General features: G+C 43.9%; 1 protein-coding gene across 1 annotated transcript; it reads left to right on the plus strand.

The window, feature by feature from the left end:
- Positions 1-1,148: 1,148 nt before the first annotated feature.
- E2F7 (E2F transcription factor 7) lies at positions 1,149-16,854 on the plus strand (the record flags this gene model as incomplete). The annotated part of the gene is made up of 12 exons (XM_084305817.1): positions 1,149-1,235; positions 3,132-3,407; positions 5,449-5,617; positions 7,815-8,096; positions 8,717-8,875; positions 9,906-10,043; positions 10,392-10,586; positions 11,233-11,317; positions 12,133-12,673; positions 13,546-13,816; positions 14,990-15,408; positions 16,678-16,854. 12 exons carry the CDS (start codon positions 1,149-1,151, stop codon positions 16,852-16,854), a joined length of 2,799 nt encoding a protein of 932 aa, XP_084161943.1.
- Between the last annotated feature and the right edge of the window lie 1,404 nt (positions 16,855-18,258).

Raw genomic sequence — 18,258 nt, forward strand, 5'->3', positions numbered from 1 at the left:
GGCACACCTTGAGGCGCGCTGCACTGCCCGCACAGCCCATTGCTGATGCTGACCCGCTACAGAAACACAGTACAGCATTTCAGCAAGTGCCTTCCTAAGGTCTTAAATAACTGCAAACTTAAATAACTGCGGCTGTGAACGCAGCCAGACCAGCCAACCCTGCACGGTCGCTGGGCTTTGGGCTTCCCGAAGCCATTCACATTCAAGCAGAGGGATGGACACCAGCTTTGTGCTGCCAGGGCTGGGCACACCGGTGGGCTCTGGCTGGTGCCATGGCCTTCCCCTGCCTGTCCCAGCAACACCAGCCTGCCACATCGGGGCGGCTCTGGCTTTTGGGGCCCCGCACCTCTGATGCATTCTTGGGCATGAGGGCAGCAGCGGCTCACTTGTGCGTACCAAGTGCTGCAGCCACAAATACGTGCCAAGGGGGTGCATTTTGCATCGGGGGAATTCATTTTTCTCTAGATGAGGGATCTTTTTAAAATTTTTTAATTTAGAAGAGGTTCTCTGGGAGTTTGTGTTTCATTCATTTGATGAGCTGCGGTGTCCTGAAACTTGCAGCTGGGCAGAAATTAACAACAGGCTGTGTGTGTGTACATTAAACCTCACAACTCCGACCTAAGCTTTATATTCCCATGTAAAAAAAAAAAAAAATTTTGTGCCCCCCAAAACCCCAACCGGCGACCATCTCCCAAACCACCCGCAGCCCTTCCCGCGGCCAGCAGGGCAAGGACGGGGCAGGGGGGTGAGCTGCGAGCCGGGCTCCCAGGCAGCATCCCGCCCTCGCTCCCGCCGCCCGGGCCGTGCCGTGTCGGGACGTGTCGGGACAGGCGGTGCCGGTCGGGAGGCTCCGCGCGGGAGCGGGGAGGGGGGGTGCAGGGGGGAGGGGGGGGTGGTTGGAGCCGCCGGCTCCCGCGCGCAGCAGAGACGCGGCGCGGGCGGGAGCCTCGTCCCGCGCTGGCGCGCGCCGCCCGCCCGCGCGCTGATTGGCCGTTGGCGCGGCCGGGGCTCCCCGGCGGGCCGCGCCTGATTGGCCGGATCGTACGAGCCGGGCTGGAGGGCGCCAGCGCGGGGCCGGGGCGCCTGGCGGGAGCGGCGGGCGGGCGGCACCGCGGGCAGGGCTGCGGGCACGGCTCCGCTCCGCGCCCATGGAGCCCGGCGTCCTCAGCCTGCGGGAGCTGCCGGCCGGCCGGCCGGGCCGGAGGGGCCGCGCGGAGCCCGAGGAGGCGCAGAAGGTGAGCGGGGAGCCTTGCTGGGGAGTGGGGGGGAAGGTGCCCCCCGGGGGAGCCAGGAGGGGAGCGGGGAAGGTGCCGCTCGCCGTGCTGGCAGCCACGGAGACGCGGTGCGGGAGGCTGGTGGCGGGCGGCAGCAGCTCCCGCGCTCCCCGCCGCTTCTTCGTGTGCTCCCCGCACGCAGGGGGGAGTTTGGGGTGGGGGAACGCGGGGCTGAGCCCCCTGCACCCCCCAAAAACCAGCCCAGGGATCAGAAGCTGGGGGCAAGGTGGCCCGTCTCCACTGCAGGGTAAGTGTGGTTTCTCCTCTGCCCAGTGTGCAGTTGCAAGGATAGATCGCATGCCAACGCTATGGGAACCTCTATCCCAAGGGGTACCACGGCCTCCAAATTGACCCCTATTTGTCGCAGCGTCGTACCATACAGCTGGCTGCTGGTCATTGTAAAAGCAGGTACTTGTTACATCCCTCTGGGTTATTCATAGGTGAGCGTGTGCAGAAATTGTACCAGGGCTCAGAACAAGATGCTTTCGGAAACCAAGTTCGTGCCCAGTTTGAGCACTACCAGGCTGCTGCTAGTGAAAGGCAGCCGCAGTTCCTGCTAAAACTTCTCTGCTTTCCAGCTAGGCTGCACCTGATCAAATGATAGGTGGAATCACCTGTTGGAATGTGTGTATCTGCTGGTGATAGCTGAATTGTTCCAAATAAACAGCAAAACACGGGAAAGTTCTTACAGCAAGCTTACTTACAGTAACTTAATGTATCTATTTCAGGCAATATTCCATTTCAGAATTGGATCTACTGCAGTACAAAATAGAGCAGTAACAGTACCCACCCTCAAAGTTAGCATGTTAGACTTTTAAAGCTCAACTCAGAACAAGTGTCCTGTTCGTAGGGTGGTAAGTAGAAGTAAGCAATAACGGGACTGTGAGAGCTGGATGTGCTCCCAGGGCAAAAAGGAGATGTGCTGCTTTCTGCGTGGACACTTCTGGAAGTCCTGCTCTGTGCCAGCTCCAGCATACTTCCTGCATCCTGCGAAGAAAACCAGCATGTCCTTCTGTCTTCTTCGACCCTTTAGACTTCATGAACTGTTTGCACTAACAGGCTAGAGTGAAGTAGGATCTCCTGTTGCTCAAAAACTGATCTCAGCTACAGGATACCACCGATGCTTTCCTGAATTAGTTCCTTTAGATTAGTTGTTGATCAAAGTGGGAGTTCTTGCAGCAAGAAGGGGGGGGTGAAATGACTAGCCCTCCTGTTAGACCCAAAGGTGAAAAAAGTTGGACTGCAGCTAGAGACTGGAGGGAGTTGAACTTCATTCAAGGAATGATAAAAATCAGCTTATGAATTAAGATTTTCCTTCCAGTCCTAGCTGTAGTCAAAGAATACTGTTATGGAGATCTTTCTTCGTTGTTTTGAGCAGCAGATAGTGCAGACACAAAGCTTGCTTCATTTACGCAGGAAGTTAACTTCATTTTAGCTTGATGTCTTGTGACGGTCCAAGCTCTGTTCCCAGCATGGCTTTTCACTGGGGACTTCTCAAGCAGAACACGGTGTCTTCTTGCCAAGCGTGATGTGACCAAAGCGTTCTTTCAGATTCAGTCCAGTTTGGTGATTTATGTTCTCGGGCAGTGCTGTCTTGTAATAACAGTCAGAATTTAAAAGTTTGACTGATTGACCTCAGCTTCTGTAATTCACAGCAGTATCTCATACACACCGTCTCCAAGTACACTAGCATATAGACTATTTCACTGCTTCTGATAAAGGCAGAAGAACTGTGCTAAATATAGCTCTGAGTGCCAAGGCATGAGTCACTATGATTACCTCTGTAAGAGCAAATGAAATTGATTGTTGGACTGTTTTCTTTCCTGTTGTGCCTAAACAACATTTTGTTTTTAATAGGAAAACATATTTGATCGATCCAGGATGGCCCCAAAGACTCCCATTAAGAATGAACCAGTTGATTTATCAAAGCAGAAAGGCTGCACCCCGGAAAGAAATCCAATTACACCTGTTAAGCTCATTGACAGACCTCAGCCTGACCCCTGGACCCCCACTGCTAACCTGAAGATGCTTGTTAGTGCTGCTAGCCCCGACATGAGGGACAGGGAAAAGAAGAAAGAGCTCTTCAGACCTATAGAAAACAGTGAACAGAACGACATATCTGATTCATTACAGGTGAGACTCAGAACAGTTACCTTATGTTCAGTTGCAGCTCTGACCTCCCTTTGATTCTGCCTTGTTTTTCTTGCAAGTGGTCCTTTGCTCCGTGTAGGAAATTGCAGTATTTTAAATCATTCCCAAAGGCAGATGCTTATACTAGCATCCAGTATGAACTAGCTGACCAGTATGAACTTCAAAGATGAAAATTGGCTGTCTTGGTGATAATTGACTTGAGACCACTCAAGAGCCTGACGATGAATTGATCTGAGAGGACAGTGAAGGAAGCAGAGTTTCAGGTGGGGAAACAGCACAGCTCCTGAAGCTGTTTTCCAAAAAAATTAGAAAGAAAATTGCCACACCACTTTTAAACAGACACCGTGCTTGTCTACTCTACTACCATTTCCAAAAGCAGTCAGACTCCGGTGCAGGCATATTTTTCAAAATGCTTTTGCAGTCTTATGCGTTATTCACAGTAGTGGACAAGTCCCAGCAGACTGGTCTGTTAAAGTCACTTCCCATATTTTTACTCCAGCCCCAAACTAACAGTTATGGACAACTCTTAGGAAGATTTGTACATGCCAGGACTCAAGTAGTGGTGGGGCTGATCTCTGGCCTTGCTTGAGGAAGTGCATCCATGGAGATGATGTTGGGTGATGATAAGGGTCATTAGTTTTCTTCCATCATTTTTTTTTCCCTCAATGACTTCCATCTCCTGGATAACTTCTTACAAAATATCCTTCACTAGGTATTTCAGTGAGAGGAAGATAGTTCTGGGGTGCTTCTTCTGAGAAACATCATTTGGTAGGTACAGGTCATGCTATAAATACAGATTTTACAGCATCTGTGGTGAATATAGTCTGGAGATCTCTCCAATTTAGTAAGTCACAGAGCAGCAAACAGTTCTCTGAAGATAATTCCTAACACAGCTTCAAATAAGTAGAAATAGTTGATGTTAAAAGTTAATCATATTACTGAGCCAAGCCAGTTATAACAGAAATGCCCACGGAGGTCAGGCAGCATTTTCAGGGTGGCTACTATAAAGAGTTCTCATGTTTTCTAGATAATAAAACCTACAATTAATAAGTTTCTGAACATAAACAGTAACTTAGAAGAGATGTGGAAGTGTTGCTGTAAAAGTGTATAAACATTAAAGCACATAAGGAATACTGCTAATTCTATACCATAGAAAACTCAAAGAATTCAATCAGAGCAGTAAAGTCACTTAATCAGCAAAGGACAACTAAGACCTCTTAAGCATGGAAATATGGGCTAGAACAGCTGTCACTACTCTCAACTTCTCTTTGCCAGACAGATTTTTTCCCTTTTTTGACATAGAATTAAAGTCCAAAAATTGCCAGTGCAAAAACATCATCTATCACCTTGTTTTCTTCAACTTATGTCATAGACATACCTCTTCACACATTTTTGCCATCATATCATTTTTTTTTGTTGTTTTTTTCTCCTGCAGGGGCTGAAAGACCGTCTTCAGATCAGCCCTAAGTTAAACAGCTTGACAAAGTTTGATGTTCAGAGGCTGGGTGGTGCCTTTTGTAGCCACTGTCCCCTCCCTATCCCAACCAGCCCAGTTCCTTAAAGTTAGAGGGCCACTGTGAAGGGCAGTAAACTCCCTTGAAAGTGGTTCTGCAGGAACTCTGAGGGTTTTTACATTTTCTGATTTATCAGATCAAGAGGTTTTTGAGGGAAAATTCCTCCTCCTGTCTCAAAAAGAAATTCTCCTTCCAAGTAGGATCTATCCATCTGCCAGTGTGGGTGTTTAGTCTTACTGGTTTGTTTCCTTATGCATAACCATTATTCCGTAAGCTTGCAGGTAAGAGTTTTTCAATAGAGGTCTCATGTGTTGACACTGGATTAAAAAGAGCTTGCAAGCAAAAGAGTGTGTCACCCAAGTGTCTGGAAGAAGACCATGTTGTTTTCCTTATTAGAAAGTCTGAGCTTAAATATTGATGTCATCTGGAATACACCTTACTTGGCTATGCCTTGCCTCTAAAGCTCTGTACTGAAGGGTTAACTTTTTTTTTTTTTTTTTTTTTAACAGTATGATATGGTAGATGACAGCACGGTTGATGAATTTGAAAAGCAGAGGCCCAGCAGAAAACAGAAAAGCTTAGGACTCTTGTGCCAAAAGTTTCTAGCTCGCTATCCAAGTTACCCATTGTCAACAGAAAAAACTACTATTTCTCTGGATGAAGTGGCTTCAATTCTTGGTATGTATAACTGCAAAAACTGATCACCTGGGATAACCCCATAAAATGGCCTTCAAAACATCAGTCCTATTACCGAGTGTATTTCAAAGTTTGCCTTTCCTTGGGTCTGGAGGATCTTCCAATTATGCTAATCAAGAGCAAGAAATGACTAATAATGCCTAATATCTGTCTTGATAATGCTACCATTTTGAAATCTGCTTTCTGACAGTGCTTTCTACTAAACAGATAAATCCTTCAGCTGTCTACCAACGCTGTTGCTTTCTTAATTTTTTCAATTTGCTGAAGACTAAAAGAGTTATGAGTTACAAGCTCTCCTAAGGGAGGACTAAAGCAACAAATTACGTCAAAATGGAACATTTAGGGAAACAATTGCCATCTAGCAGGTATAGGAAATGAGCTGGGTTTACTTCATGAATTAGTAATACGCCTGACATTATATCTTCCATGATCTCATGGTTCATTAAGGTTATCTTAGTTTTAAATGCTATCTTGTGAAGGGAGGCTACAAGGAGTTCTTAAAACGTCGAATGAGAAAATGTGTTCAGGTGGTGAGAATGTATGAGCCTATTTGTTGGCTCTGTTGTCAACTTTGGTCTTTTTATTTTTTTTAAACTATCTGAGAGAAGTAATAAAACCTGAGAGAGAGGACTCAGATCACAGCACTAACAAAAGGATCCAGGTCCATGGAGAGGAAAGGCTTTATGGAATTGGACTTAAACTAAATAAACATTTATATTTAGAACATTATGTAACAGAAAAGAATGAACAAAGATGAAATGTGTCCTTTTGGGGAAGAAGGAGAACAGAAGTGTAATGTTCTCTGAAACTCTGGTGAGAAAGTCCATTCCCGTGCTTTGCTAATGGGAAGTGAAAATAGAAGAGGATTCAGATCAAGTAAATAGTTGAACAATTCCGTTAAATAGTAATATTTTTCTGTTAAGTGGGGCTGTTATTCCTTTGTATGTTTGCATGTATACTATTATCCCATCCTTGTGTAGCTAATCATGAGTAGTGCATTGTCCTGTGTTGGGAGTGGCATTACCTTGCTTTCCTAAAGAATAGAAGTCTTGCTTTAAAGCTTAGTACTGAGGATCTTACCTCCAAGAAAGCGATTTCTTTTTTTCTTCTTCTCGATTTGATTTTCACTTCCTTGCTTGTGTGCATCCACTTGCTTCAGCGACCACAGAATCATTCACTGCTGATAGTGCTGCTGCAACTGCATAGGAAAGCTGGCTGTGGTAAGGCCACGAAGAGGACTGTGCTGCTGGTGTCTGATGGACACCAGAACATGTGTAGCAGTGTTTTTATGGAGTATCTTTTCACTCTGAAATCTCTGTGCACTTGGAAACACTCATGCATTGTTTATCCTAATGTGCATTTGAAGCTGGTAAGTGTTATCCATATTCCCCAGCTGGTTAAACAGATGCATCAAGGCCTTGCGTTCTGCAGGGAAGTCTTTCAAAACTTTCCCATTTGGCCAGCACTTGTTCTGCTCAACTGATGTTAATAGTGATGGGATTTCAGGTGTAGATGCTGATACTGGCATATTTTGTCATATGTAACACTGGTTAGTGTGTTAGGAAACATAGCCGTGCTTCAAACAGAGCTGGAAAGAAGTACCCGGGACAGTGAGCAGTTAGCCTGTTCCTGTTCAACCCTCAACCTTGCTCATACTGGTCAGGCTGAACCCTAGCTGGCCATACTTTGTCATCTTTCCCAGACCTAGGTGGCACTGAGGGCTTGTTTCTGCTGCAGGAGTAAGATTTTTTTATCTGCCCTGTGTTAGTGCCAGGCTCAGCGCCTTTCCTGCCCTCACTTTTATGCACATGCTTGGAGACAGGTACATGCCTGAGCTCTGGAAAGAAGGGCCAGAGTGCTCTGAAAATCTGAGGGCAGTGTGAATAGATGTGAGTGAGGCTGAGCAAACTGCTGCTGGTTCTGAACACAGCATAGATGTTGTAAGCCGAAGTCACGGCGAGGCTAGCAGCTAAGTGGTAGAGCACATCATACCATGGGGTTAGTCATACATAAGTCAGCTTTAATCGTGCAGATTGGGATGGATTTAATGTAATGTGTCCAGGAAAACACTGAAAGACACGTTATGAGTGTATATTGAACAGCCTGCGTTCAGCTGCTGCTAAAGAGCACGTTAAACTGGGCAAGCATCGATGTCTCTTATTTTTCTCACTTACAACAGGAGTTGAGCGGAGACGAATTTATGACATAGTGAACGTCCTGGAGTCCTTGCACCTGGTCAGCCGCGTGGCCAAGAACCAGTACTGCTGGCACGGCCGGCACAACCTCAGTCAAACTCTGAAAACGCTTCAGGAGGCAGGAGAGCTGCAGTATGGAGAGCTAATGACCTTCCAGCACAAGGAGCAGGACTTCGAGTATAAGCTTGGAGAGCGGAAAAAGGAAACTGTTTCCGATTCTCAAGACAGACCGTTACTTGACTTTTCAGAACCAGATTGCACCTCCGGTAAGATAATAATGTGTGTGATGTGCTATATGAGCACGGGTCTCTTCCTCCAGTTCACTGGGTGACATTCTCCCTTGCTTTGCTTTTAAATTAGATAGTAAAAAAATAGGCAGTTTGCAAAACAGTGCTGAAATCACTGTAGAGGTCACAGAACTGGCTGTCATATGCCTAGCAGTGGTGTCAGGACAGATTTTCCTTCTCCCCTCTGGACTGGCAGGAACTTCTGCCAGATGCTCCAGTTCTTCCCTGCCCATACCTGGCACTGAATGCTTTGTCGTGACTGAAGGTGACATGTTCCCTACTATTTACGTGCTGCCCATATAATTTATAGCATTTAAGTCCACTGAAGCTACAAAACTGTAGTGACACTGTGTAACATAACAGAATTAGCTTTGGAGTCAGACTTTGTCAAGGCTGTTTCTCTGTAACCTCTAATTTTTACTGTCTTTTGAGGGGAGACTTCGGTCTACATTACTCGGTTATTTGCTGCCTTTCAAAAGCTTTCTGCTTCCCAACAAGAAAATGCTGTAGTCCTTTTATGTGTGAGAAACCTACTTACTAGTTTTCTGTCTGTGTTGGATGATATATGCTAAGAGGCTTGGCTGTTGTTTGTAACGCAGCATCTGCGAACAGCAGAAAGGACAAGTCGTTGCGGATAATGAGCCAAAAGTTTGTCATGCTGTTCCTTGTCTCCAAGACCAAGATAGTCACTCTGGACATTGCAGCAAAGATACTGATTGAAGAAACCCAGGATACAGTGGACCACAGCAAATTCAAAAGTAAGCTGGCTTTTAAAATAGAAATCAGTCAGTGAGAAAAGAAAATGGGGGCATTGAACTGACACCAGTAGACAGCAGCAAGAGCAGGTCTGGGATCTTTGCTGAAATGTGGGCTTGGTCTCTTAATCAGAAATGCTAGATACTGTAAATAGATACTGGGGGAAGGGAGGGAGAGTCAATTTGACAATCATCTCCAAGTTTTAGCTTGGAGATAATTAGAATGAAGACAAATCAGGTCTCTGACTTGATTTTTTTTATACTTTATCCTTGCTTCCTTTTTCTTTCTGAATGATGTTTCAGAACTTACTGAAATGAAATGCATTCTTTAATGGAATTGATGTTTCCTCTGCAGATGTGTTACTCCTCACTCTGGAAATCTTTCATAGCTGGATAGCAGAATTTGTTCTCAATGGGATCTGGTACTTAGATCCCTTGGATAACTTGGAAAAACTCAGCATTAATAAATAATTTTGAACTTGTAAAAATAAAGTACTAGCACTTAAGTTTTAGAATTCTACCCCAGATGCCTGAGGGATGTAAGGACTTCGACTAAATAATGGATTTGGGTACCTTATGAAGTTCAAACATGTTATTTATCGCAGTCACAGCTTTTTCCTAAGAGTTTTTCACTTCTAAGACTGTAAATACAAGTCCTCTTGTGATCAGCTGTGCGCATCCATGAGCCTCTTGCCCCTGTGCATGTCTTTTCCCTTTATGGAGGCTGCTGCCTTTTCTGGTGATGTAATGCCCCCCTGTAATCCCTCCCTTACCATTTCCGTCAAAAGGAGGTACGCTGGCTTAAACTTGACTAGCTAAACTGGATGAGCAGCTAAGATAAGAAGCAGTGACAAGCAGGTGGAAGTGGGAGCTGGCATGGCACCTTTATAGGAGGTAGCTCAAGTCCATCCCAATTTGATTTTACCGCCTCTTCTGTGAGAGCTGTGGTGATATTCTGGAATGAAATTACTACATACATGTGTACTGTGTGCATTGTAAGTGTGACTGTAATATTTCTGGCCTTTCCTGTTAGCAAAGGTACGAAGGCTGTATGATATCGCCAATGTTCTTACCAGCTTGTGCTTGATAAAGAAAGTTCACGTCACAGAGGAACGGGGGCGCAAGCCGGCTTTCAAGTGGATTGGGCCCGTGGAATTCCCTGGAAAGATTGGTAAATTGCGAAGCTTATAGCCCTTTTCTTTTTCATTTGACATTCCCTTCCAAATTATAAAAGGTTGTTTTCTGTGTGTAAAGAGTGATCTGGCATTCGTTGTCCACCCTGTGGTTTTTAACTGCTTGCCAGCTCAAAATTTGCCCATGTTGGACTTAGTGCTCGAAGGCTGTTGAGGGATATTGAACGTCTTGCTGGTATTCTTACATTGCCTTACCTAATTATGAATAATTGTAAGAACTGTAGAGCAATGGTTACCTCTTATGGCAAAGTTTGGTAATGTGGCAAAAGCCTAGATAGTGATCTGTGTTTCTTGAGGGACTGTTGTACAAAACTGTATTCTTTCAGATGAGCCAAGAGGGCATAATGGAACATCTGATCCTCTGCCAGGGGAGCAGAGAGGCGCCTGTGCCCCGTACCAGATCTGTGCTACTGGAAAGCAAAGGTTTACACGTCATGCATCGTTTAACGGCACGCAGCCTTGTGAAGGGACCAAAAGGAAGGTCAGTTCTGAGCCCAGCAGCCCACGCCAGGAGAGGCAAGGTAACTACTAAGGAAGCATGTTTTCTTATATCCTGCTGGATCTACCCAAATGTGGGCCCACCAGTTTAAGGTTCTCATCTGGGTGAAACAGCCTAATAAAATACATATGAATTACCCTAGGGAGGTGCCAATAGTTCCGCTGCCCAGGTGATGAGACTTGTGTTCTGGATCTTCCAGGCAAGTGCATAAAGTTAGATGAGATGAATCTGGGTGACACTGCCTTGAATCAGCAGTTTATTTTCTGGTAAACATTTCCGTTCTTCACTAACTGCAACTTTTGTGTGGTTTCTTCTGTTGAAATTTGGTATAGATAAAGAAGGATTCTTTAGACACAAAAGCTTGCTTTATGTTATGCTTCGTAATATAGTGGAATCTTCTATAACTATCTAATGGAAAGCTCGTAAAAATGGTAAAGCAATTACAGGGCCTTTCACAGTTCCCTGTTAAAGGAAATGATGATGTCAAGCACTCCTCCAGTGGGACTGAGAATTGTGAGTACTTTGCAGGTTCTGACTCTAGGTGATTAGTGGATATTATAAAAATGTACCAGGGAATTAAAATTAGATCAGTTATTTTATATGGCCGGTATCAAAATATGCTTGGTAAAGCTACTTGTTACTAACTGAGTGCTCCTTTGTTCTTTCAGCCTGCATTGTGAATTCAGATGAGTATTGCTCAAAAATGATAAATCTAGCAACTGTCTGTAGGCAGAAAATAGAGGAAGATACTAGGTAAGTCAGTTTTACAAACTTCTGTCTAGATACAGCTTGGTGCTTGTCATGTTTAGTTAGATTCCATTAATGGCACCAAGATAGTAATAATGAGACCCTAGCAATTTTCAGTTTTAATTCTAATACATCTCACTATGGTTTGTTTGTTTTTGGTGTGTTTTTTGTTTGTTTGTTTTTCAAGAGTCATTCTAACATGCGAAAAGTCTTAATGTAGAATGAAGCAAATTTATAAACTGATGTACCTCAAACTTGTTTGTTTGTTTCTTTGCTGTTCCGTCAAACCATAAAACAACTTCATTGCTCTGATAATTAAAAGCTTTCTTCATGAACTTATTTGTGGCCAGTTTATACCTAGATGTATTTGTACCGCTGTCCTTTAGCTTCAGCAGTTGTTCTTTGTCTCAGGTGTGTTTATGTAGGGCATTCCTGCCTCATTTGACCTATTATTTAGGTAGGCTGAGCAAATCACAATTCCGTGGAAGACTTCTTTGTCATATTAGTTTTCTCTATACCTGTGCTAATTTGAATTCATCTGTGGGTGCCAGGCATATCTCCCTTTTGACCTTTTCTTTTCCTGTCAAGTGCAACTGAAAGCATTATTGTTCTGCCAAGAAATTGAGGAGTCTGCTTCTGTATAACCTGATATAATAATAATTAAAAAAGACACTAAAAGATGCTCCTTGTAAACGGTAAAATAAGTGGAGCTTTCTGGTGAATTTTCCACATTTACTCTTAAGAATGTACCTAGTTGCTTTTCAGGATAATACATGGGTTTACTTTTGTACTAAATGTTTTTTCTTTTTGCTTTGTTTTAGGACCAAAGTTTGTGCCACAGAAACGGTACTAAATTCAGCAAGGAACCCAAGTATAGCATCACCTCTCTCCCTTCTTACGGTTCCTGGGGACTCTGATTTTTGTGTTAACCCTTTGCCTCAGGCAGTTTTCCCTGTGGTTCAGGCAGATGTGCCAGGTGTCTTGCTGCCAAATGGAGTCAGCAACCAAACTCTACAACCCTCCGCTGCAGCAGCCTCCAAAACAGAAAATGGAAAACCGACTCTGCTCCCCAGCCAGCCCTTCCTGTGTTTTCCCTCATCATCCCTTTTTATGTTGTGCGGTGGTCTTCAGGAAAACCTCTTGAGGGAGAACTTGCCTGCAGCAGGAGACGTAGGAAACAGGAGTGCAGAGGAGAAGGCCTCACCCATGGAAGCTCAGGGTGCTGGCCCTCCAGCTGGCTGCCAGAAACGCAGCTCCCATGAGTGCATGTCGCCCTCTGCGCTTGCAGATGATGAAGAGCCAGCTGCTAAAAAGCAGACCATGGAACAGGGTGATGGCCCTCTCTCACTTGTAGTACCTAAGGTAAAGAAGTTAATTATATTATCACTTACACTTCCAGTTAGTGAGGAAGGACTTTGCCCAAGACAACATGTTTATAAGTGAAAATTCACTGCACCGCTCTTGTTACAGATAAAAGTGCTACTTCCCACGTGCTAATACAATTATATGGGTGCTGTGTCAGCAAGTACAGGCATTAATTGGGAGAAATTTTCACACTCAGAGGGGAAAATGGATTGTGATTGCTTTGCATGCTGAAAGGATGATCAGCTGTTCTTGGGAATCAATGCCTTGATCCTTGTCTTCAGGCTGGCAGAAGGGACAAAATCAATATGTCTATTACTGTTCATCTTCCCCTGTTTGCTTCAGCTTTCCCAGACAGCAGCAGCATTGCTTGCTCCACTGAGCTACAGAAAACGTGACTAATCCTTTCCCCTTACTCTCTCTCCATCCTGAATCCCTCTCTCACCCAGTGCTGCCCACAGCAGAATGGTGAGAGAGGAGATCATGGTGAAGGTGAACTGTGTCTGTCTCCGTTCTTTTAGCTACTGAAAACAGGTATCAGGCTCAAGGTTGTATCAGTGCTTGAGTATATGCCATCTGAAACAGATAGTTTTCCTTATCAATAGAAAGAAATGAATCCCCAAGCCTCAGGTACTTCTTAACTACTGTCTCCACGTACTGAAAGTGAACTGCAGCCCTGGGCACAGGAGTCAGGCATCACTAAAATTGCTCTTGAAACCCTCAGACAAAATCTTTAATGCAGTAACTGGGTAATCAGCTTTGCCCTGCTCTTGTACACAAGAACACATTTTATTCTTTAGCTGAGGAAGGTGTATGAGAGACATCATTTTGTATTTCAGTTTGGATGCCTCATTACCTCTATTTTTCCTTAGAAGCCTTCTGAGTTGCACAAGGCAGATTCTACCCCAGGGAGCAGCTGTGCATCTGCTGTACATCTAGAAGCTTTTCATCTTGACCTCTCAAGTCCTGCTGCTCCAGAGACTGAAGACAAAAAGTCTATGAGCCCTTTACATTCTCAGGAGCAAGAAAAATGGCCTAAGAATAAAGACCCCGACGAACCTTCTCCAGGAAAAGAGCACCCCTCTAAAGAAAATGCCAATCAACCTTTTCTGCCGCAGTATCTTTATGTTCAGCCTACTGCTGGTAAGGACAGGCATGAGATCTAGAGGTACTCAGCCCTCTCTATCTGTTCACTTAGCTGTTCAAACAGGGAGACCTACAGATAGGTCAGTAAGTCTATAGTTGGCACAAAAAGCGTCAGCGGTTTTCCATGGCAGTTTAATAGCTCTGAATTCTCTTGACTCCGTATGAACTGTTGCTTCTCTGAAAGTGCAGGCTTTTTTTTTTTTTTTTTTTTTTTTGAGGTACCCAGACATTACTAGAGATAAATAATGTGGATTTTCTACGCTTGAATTATATGGGGGGGGAAAAAAAAGCCTATCTGGCATTCAAAACTGGGGGCAGCTGGAAGACTAGATTTGGCAGAAAGGCAGCCAGAATAGTGCAAAAGCATTCCTCTAAGGGGTCATCTGTGAATTTCATACTTTCTTGTCATGTGCATCAGAGGGATAATCCCACACAGACTGAGGCACTGAGAGTGTTCATGGACACATTGGGGATGGGCAGGAAGCAGCTGAAAATACTAAAAACACAGAATTTCATGTCCATCTTTTTTTGTGACTGTGCTTGTGTGGCATGGAAGACTATCCTGTGGGAACAGCATATGTGTGTGGCAGATTTTCATGATTACTGCATTGTTATTTGATTCCTTTGTCACAGAATGGGGTCTGCGGGACTTCAGTTATGTGGAGAAGTTTATAGAATAGAGACCTCAGTTAGAAAATCTTGATCTTGGGAGTTTTGGAAGGTCAAATAATTCAAAACAATATTTCAGCTTTTCTAAGGAAAATGAGCATCTTTGGGGTATATCTTTGTGGAATTTTTCCATTTGCATTTTTTTTTTTGTTAAAACCCAGTGTATATACTTTTGTACAGCATAGAATGTGATTCCTGTTAGTGAAGAGTTTCTTTAGCCAAGGTGTTACTTGTAACTTGAGTTAGAAGCAGAAAACAGCAAGGGTGTAGTTGGTACTTAATATGAAGAAAGCAAATAGATGCAGAGATGGTGAACAGGCAGCAGGGGGGGACATGGAGGTAGGTAGGAAAAGGGGGGTTGACCGAACAGCCAGTTTTTTCTTCCTGAGCAGCCTCTTTCTTTCTTTTTTCACCCTTCTTTCCTGTTCTAGATGAAGTTATAATAGCTTAATTCTATATTTGTTAACTGTACTAATGCCTTGCTGTTTCTCTTTGGTTTAGGACTAAGCAATTTTAATTTCCTCTTCTCGCCAAACCAAGCTCCCGGTGCCATTGGGTTGGCTGCAGGCCAGTTACCTTCTCTGAGCATCCCCTGTGTCATGGTGCCATCAGCAGCCTTGGCTTCCTTCCCTCTCGTCTGTTCTCCTGCGATCCCCAGCCCTCTTTCTCCGGTTCCTGATGGCTCCTTCTCAGCTGCTGCCCCCATGAATATCAGCATGTCTGGCCTGGCATCAACAGCACCCGTTCTCATCGGCACCACGGCAATGGTTACTCCAAATGCTCCCCCCTCTGTGGATCCCCAGCAAGCAGCTCACCCCGCTGTGCACCTGAGTCCTGTGCTGGCCAGGTCCTGCAGTACTGTTAAACTGGACTCCCCTGTGTGCATGGGGCATCCAGTGACCCTCCTGAAACTGCAGCAGGTAAGACCAAAAGGTGGTTGAATAACAGTGAAGCAGCAGCTCCAGCTCACCAGCACTGAAGGCAACTCGTGCTGCAGGCTGGTGCCTGTGTGTCAGAGCAGCAGGTTGGCAAGCTGGGATGTGGTGTCTTTCACGTGATGTACACATCTACCTGTACTGGTTGGAGGGCAGTGAGTTTTAAAAAATTTACAAGAACTTTGTAAGATAAAAAGTCTGGCACAAATAGGGGCAAATAATGAGTTGCTGGTTGTTCAAATCCCAGAGATTTGAGTGAGTATTTTTTCCAGTTTGACACTGTTATTGTAAGTGTATCATGCAGGAGCTATAAGAAACACATTGTAGGAGGATTGTTTGTCATATTTCAGGAGTCAGCTGGCTAGAACCAGGTGGTAGTGTGCTGGGGATCCTCACCCCAGTTCTAATCACTGCTCACCAAGGAATGGAAACTTAATGCCAGCATCAGATCAGAACTGGGGGAAAACACCAATTTTTGTGGATTTTGTTGTATCATTTTTATAATGACAGTTTTAAAAATCTACCGTGGTAATAGGCTTTTTAAGTAAATAAATGAGAAATTCAAAAATGAAGGACTCAACTAACCGAGGTACAGTGATGACATAAAGCAGTCATGTCATGCTGTTACCTGGGTCTTCACAACTACTGGCAGTGACATTTTGGCACTGCTTTAGCTTAAATTTGATCTGTGATGTGTTTTCCTATTTTCTAATGCAGAGACAAATCAAAGTTTTGGAAGCTTTATGACAGTCATTTTATGTTTATTTTGTTTAGAGTTTACAAAAAGTTTGTAATGGAGTCAATCTGATTACAGATACCAACGTTAAAGGTAACAGAACAGTGGCACTTAAAACAGAAGCGGCCTGGGTTTAGAAAATTAATTTTAGATCTGTTTTGATGCAAGCAAATAACAAAAGTGAGTAAAACAATAAGGAGGAAAAAGAGCCATATAAGCTAGAGGCCAAGATTGGCATAAGAATGAATGAGTATGAACTAGCTGTGAATACATTTAAGTTGGAAATGAGATAGAGGCTTTCAGCTTCACAGAAGTGATGTACTGGCAGACAACCCCAGAACAAAAAGCAGGGGCAAAGACCATAGCCTTTCATGTGGAGCTTCTGAAAGGATTGTGTGACGTGGTTTCCTATAGTAGCTGGGTACAGGGCTGCATGTCTACAAGCTCTCTTCTCTTTGCATGCTTGCATGTAGGCTTTGATAATTACTGAATTACTTCTTGTTTTGTTTCACAAATAGCCTTCGTCAACTCCTGTCACTCCCAAGAGCATTCGTCCTGCGCGTCATGAGACATTTTTCAAAACTCCTGGAAGTCTTGGAGATCCTGGTGCATGGAAAAAAGGTGAAGGCAGCCAGACCAGAAATGCCAGCTCTGTGCAGAGGCGACTAGAAATCTCTAGTAGCAGCAGTGACTAACCCCAGACATTGCAAAGGGTGGGCAGATTGTCCTAGGACACTGTATCCATTACAAGAGAACAAGCTCTTATCTGACAAGAGGGGCATGTTAAAATGTCATCCCTTTTGGCATGCTTCCCCATCATCTTTTCACCCAATTCTGTTAACCTTCTTCACAAATCATCCTTGGTAGTGAAAACCTTTTACTTAACTGTTCCTCAGTACTGATGTGAATTCAGATGCTATGCTTCACACAGCCTTGTGGGCATCAAATTGTATTTGTGGTTTTAATTTGGAAAACTCTCTGTTGCTGTGAGGAGATGCAAACAGATTTCCTTGGAGTCCCCATGGGTTCTTTGTTCATGGTTTTAAGTGAGACGTCTAGCACTTATCTGGGGTAAGCGTTGTTTTTTTTTTTTTTACATATACTCTACTTACCCTGAGTAAATCTGCGGTGAAATTGATAAACTTCTACAGTTGCAAGAGCAACTGCGTCCTTAGTTCCAATCTGTCAAACCCTGCCTCCGCAGTACAGCCTCTTGCTATTTATTTTGTACGTTAGAGTGGGAGCTTCAGAATAACAGATTTTCTCAGGGTAGGATTACTTGAATGTCAGTTGATTGTTGTACAATTTGCCCAGCACTTGTGGTTAGGAAAACCTAATAATAACACAACATGATTGAATGTATACATGTGAAAAATATTAAGACCAAAATAACTGTGAATGTTAACGTTTTTATAGTTATGTTAACGAACTGCGGTGTTCCTTGGGTTTCTTTCTCCTAATCTGAGCAAAAAGTACAAGGTAGATATAAAGAATACAGAACCTGATTCCTTAAATCGGTTGGACAAATTAATTTGAGAACGTCAAGCCACTGGGAGGGCAGTGCTAAGATTTCATCTACCATTAAATATATGTTCTAGTCTTTATGACTGAGGAACGCTTGTAAGTCATTAACCACACGATTAGGTTCAGTTTAACCTGAGTCTACTTATGTCTCCTAAGTGCCTACTTAAGTCGATTTTAAGTAAACCCTTAAGGGGTATAGACTGAAGTGCCTAGCTGTTCACTTACGGGAATTTTGTCACTAGTTAATAGTGTGTTTGAGTGTACTTGGAAGACAAGGGAGATCTTACATTTTTGGCACATACCTATCAAAACCATAAAAAGAAGCTGAAAATGAATGGGAGCCATAAATTTTTGGAAGTGGGAGAAAACTATCCATCTTCCTTATGAGAAGATAAGGAGGAAGAAAAGGGCATGTATAACACTTAACATTCAGGGTCCTCACATAATGGATGGTGCTATTAATAATATAGGACATAAGAGTTAATGCTCTTATGCTTTGGTATGTTTTCACTGGTGTAGCAGATGCCATTAAATTTGTGCAGTTTCCTCTTTGGAAGACAAAGTGTTGCTGTTGA

This window comes from Netta rufina, assembly GCF_964035555.1.
Source record: "Netta rufina genome assembly, chromosome: 1".
Classification (NCBI taxonomy): domain Eukaryota; kingdom Metazoa; phylum Chordata; class Aves; order Anseriformes; family Anatidae; genus Netta; species Netta rufina.